This window comes from Arachis ipaensis, chromosome B05, assembly GCF_000816755.2.
Source record: "Arachis ipaensis cultivar K30076 chromosome B05, Araip1.1, whole genome shotgun sequence".
Taxonomy (NCBI): domain Eukaryota; kingdom Viridiplantae; phylum Streptophyta; class Magnoliopsida; order Fabales; family Fabaceae; genus Arachis; species Arachis ipaensis.
Window position 1 is genome coordinate 125,049,403 of NC_029789.2, and position 4,532 is coordinate 125,053,934.

Here is a 4,532-nt window from a genome sequence, read left to right on the forward strand (position 1 = left end):
ACAAATAAAAAGATATAAAATTCATGAGACAACAAATATAAATTGTTTTAATTTTAGAGAAAGTTTAAAAAATTAGTATTTTTATTAAAATTTGGCCATCACTAAACCAGTAAAAAAAAAGTGAATAATTATTCTTTTTAATTTTAATGCATTATCAGAATAAATCAATTTTACACCTACTTTTAATCATATAAGATCATGTTAATAAAAATAATTATTTTTTAGCATCTCATTTGGTAGATCAATTTTAAACTCTATAGTTAATTATTAGATACACTAACTTTCTCAAAACTTAGTTGTTAATGCATATGAGTATGAGACTACAAGTAAAATAATTAATTATCGGGGAGTGTTAGGTAAACAATGATCATCTTAAATAACATGAACAACTATCAATCAAATAAAAATATATTACATCTTAATTTAATGCTACTAATTAAATTTAAGATTAATTTACTTTTTTAACCTTATTCATTCACATTGTTTACATATTGTTCAAAACTGTTGTTGTTTACACATTGTTTACCATTAGATAAATATATTGTCAAGATTAGTATGAGACTGAATTAACCGAGAGATTAGTACGCATTATGTTTCATGTGAAATTAATATTGTAAAGGTTAGATAAATATATTTGACCGAACTCTTTAATTAATAGTACCATAAAATAATTACCTGAATAACTTGGGTTCCAACACCGCCAGCACCTCCAAGAACAAGAATAGATTTGCCAGCAGAAAAGTCAGCTCTCTCAAGTCCTTCATAAGCAGTCTCAACTGCCGCAGGAAAGCTAGCAGCTTCAACAAAGCTGAGATTTGGAGGCTTGTGAGCCAAAAGCCTCTCCTCAGCAATAGTATACTCGGACAATGTTCCAAGTTTCTTCAGATTTTCTATGCCTCCCTCTTGAATGTCACCGTAAACTTCGTCACCAACCTTAAATTTCGTGACTTGATTTCCCAATTTTACCACTATACCGGCAACATCAAACCCTGGAACAATCTTCACATCATTCCCACCCACAATGCAAACAATTAAGAATGACAACGTTAGTTTGACATATGCATTCAAAATGTGTTCAAAAAAAATAAATATTTGACAAGAAATATATATACAAGAGTGGGATCAAATTGTATAATAAGGAAAATCAAATTAATTGCCTAGTAATATATCTAGCTAGGGAGCATTGGGTATGATCAAACTAGATGAGTGATCTTAATTAAGAACAATGCATATATTAGATATATGGGTTAATGTTGAAAGAGCAATGCTAGGGGATCAGCAACTTTTGTGATTGGTAGCCATCAAATAGCTATCAATGATGATTTAATGGTATGAGATTGGTGTGAGATTTCATTTAATGACTCCCCTTTCTCTGCTGGTTACATGCTGGCCAAAATTCAATAAAATTGCTGACCCCTAAATTTTTTCATGTTGAAATTAGTCTAATCTCTAAAGGATAACGGGAATTAAATTGGTCTTTCTATTAAATTTTTGCTGATGTAATATTGTTTAAGAACGTAAAATCTAGCAGATTTAACCTCCCACGTTAATGAAAAGCTAATAAATAGTCAATTTAACTCATGTTCGTATCTTTTAAAGATCAAATTGAGGTGTTGAGTCCTAAGAGATTAAATAAACATATATATAGGCCTTTAAAGCACCAGTAATGGTTGCTAATAATTGTGTTAATGTGTTATGTAATCTATATTTTTCTATACACTAAAATATGATCCATGTTTTAAAGAAACTAATGTATAATTTTATAAATAGAAAGTGTTATATATAACATCATCTAATTTCGATGGAGGTGAATATAATTTATCCAAAATTAATCAACAAGAGAATATAGAGTAGTACATACAGGAAGAAGTGGATCAGGGTTGTTAATGTCTTTGTAGAAGTCGGTAATTCTTTTATTATCAACTGGATTAAGGGATGCAGCCACAACTTTGATGAGAACTTGGTCCTCATTGAGTTCTGGTATTGGCCAATTTGGATGTACCTTTAGAACATCACCTGGATTCCCATGTTTCGAATAGAACCATGCTTTTGTGTGACTTGGAATGGTGGAATAATCATCTGAAGAAGCCATCACCGATATATATTAATAATTACTTTGGAAGATAGAAGAATAATGAAACAAAACTTTATTAGTTTGATGAGTTTACTTTGTTTGGTTGATGGAGAGAGAGGAGCAAATTGATCGCATATTTATAGTCTGTCGTCATCTGCTTCTTAGCTTGTTAAGTTAAATTCTCCTTTCGAAAAAGTATATAATTGATTAAAAATAGAATTACTAATTAGAAGCTAAAGCAAAATGGTAATATTCATGAAGACGCAGGCAATTACGTCTAGTTTTGAATTTTCAGAAAACACTTTCAGGTGTTTCGAGAAGAGGAATGCTAGGGGCAGCAATTTTTGTGATTTGTAGCCATCAAATAGCCATCAATGATAGTTTTAATGGTGTGAGATTGGTGTGAGATTTTATCCAATGGCTCATTTTTCTTTGCTGGTTACATGTTGGCCAGAATTTAACAAAGTTGCTAGCCCCTAGACTTTTCTGTTATGAGAATATAATGAGTAAAGTACATCAAAATATAAAATTCTAAAGATTTTAACATCAATTTTTGTTTGTAAGTGTAGAAGTTTCAGAAAATCTTTGAAGATTAAATCTAAACTTGTTGCATGCCATTATGTTGAAATAGGAACAATACTTAGCTTGACAAATCAACAAGAAAAAGAAGCAGCCATGTTTGAAAGTACAAACCAAGAATAAATAGTTGAAAAATCGTGTTTATACTAGCTTGGATTGATTAGTACTTGTTTTGTCGATTTTTAATTCGATGGTGGTTCGATTCTAATGGTTTGAGAGTGAAATCTACTCCTCTTTTGCAGGTACCGATTTTTCTATGAATGCATCAAAAGTTTTCGAATTAGACGAGCATTAAAAAGGAAATGAGTTCAAAAGGTGTAAAAGACTGAAAAAATGTAAAATAAAGATTTCGAAAAGTAAAACTTATTAAAATCAAAATGTTTTGCATCGAATTTAAACCAAAGCGATAAAAAGACCTCCAATTAAATCAAAGGACTTTTGACTTGAAAATTAAAGGTACTGAAATGTAAATCTGACAATGAAATTTAAAGATACTTTAAAGATAAATTGAACAAGAAAAGTAAAGTTTGCTGAAATTGTAAATTGAAAAGATAAAGACATGGAAGAAACCCTACAGAAATCGAACTCGATCGCAGACTCAGAAATTCGCTGGGATATGAGTGTGCTTGAGTGTATTTCTGAAGAAAAGTTCTAACCCCTGTGCCGTACTGCTTCCTGTTATTTATAGCCTTCTTTCCATAACTAATCATTAAAGAATTCGTGCCCCTTTGCGTGTAGAGATTAAGATAACCGATAAGTTTGGAAAACTTTAAATTATTGTGATGATCAAACATTGTTAAAAATATTAATTACAAAAATTATTAATTTGATTTTTGCTACAAATTGATTGTTTAATGATTTTATTTAGATGCGTTCTTCGGTGCTTAAATATTTTTGCCGAAATATTGCCGAAAAGATGTGGTAAATTATAATATTGACAAGTGGATATGAAACTGTCAGGGGTAATAGTAAGTTTTGCAGAGTTAACAAAACGGCGTTAACTTGATTTCTTCATTCTCTCTAACCCAGCCACTGTTTACCCAAAACTTTTATTTGCTCCTCCTTCCTTTGTTTGCTGACAATACTTTAATCTGTGTTATTGCATTTCTTTCATTCACGAGTCATTATCCTTTCTCTACTCCTCCATTGAAAGTAAATCGAAGACCCACGAACCGAGGTGTGGCATCTTCTTCTATCACTGTTGGTGTTACGATTGCTCTCACTGTGCCTCCATTGCTGTTGTGGACAGTGACATTGTGGCCCTCCTCTCACACCCCTTTACATTGTTCGCATCCCCCATTGTCTACCTAACAGAACTCATTAATAGTTGATTCTACTTTATGGTGTCATTATTTGTATTATAAAATTTCAGAATTAGCATTAATATGTATGATGATTTGATTTGATTTAGATAGAATCAACCATTAAGAGCAAGATATGAAAGAGATTAATACCGCCAAATAAAAAAGAAAACAATTATGACAATTATGAGAGAGATTAGACAACAAACAATTAGTGTGTATAAAAAAGTATTGATTTGATTATATTTGAAAATATTTAATGAACTAGTAAGGGTAAAATATGAAGAGAATATAGAAATTTGTACTGTTACACAAAGGAAGAAAAGTATCAAGTCTTTATAAAGATTGATTTATTGCAACGACTAACAAAAAACTAGGCTTATGATATAAGAAGAAGAATAAGGTTTCAAGGTTCGGAAAGAAAAAAATTCAGACATCAAAGATAGTACATTGGGTGTCTTCTTTTTCATCTTGATGTATTCAGTTTTGTTTGAGTCTTCCTAATATAAAAGGCTTATGATTCATTGAGAGATTATCTGAAAAAGCCTATGAATGCATAGTCATAAACTAGAAACTAG

General features: G+C 30.8%; 1 protein-coding gene across 6 annotated transcripts in view; it reads right to left on the reverse strand.

Moving 5' to 3' along the window:
• LOC107641036 (2-methylene-furan-3-one reductase) overlaps positions 1–2,162 on the reverse strand; it is a 22,001-nt gene extending 19,839 nt beyond the window's left edge. For all 6 annotated transcript variants that reach the window (XR_002363524.1, XR_002363523.1, XM_021124417.1 and 3 more), the window contains exons 1-2: positions 1,862–2,162; positions 676–999 (exon numbers count right to left, since the gene is read on the reverse strand). Coding sequence is in view for 4 of the 6 variants with exons in the window: in XM_021124417.1 (XP_020980076.1) it covers positions 676–999; positions 1,862–2,092 (555 nt within the window). In the remaining 2 variants the exon portion in view is untranslated. The remainder of the gene's footprint in view (positions 1–675; positions 1,000–1,861) is intronic.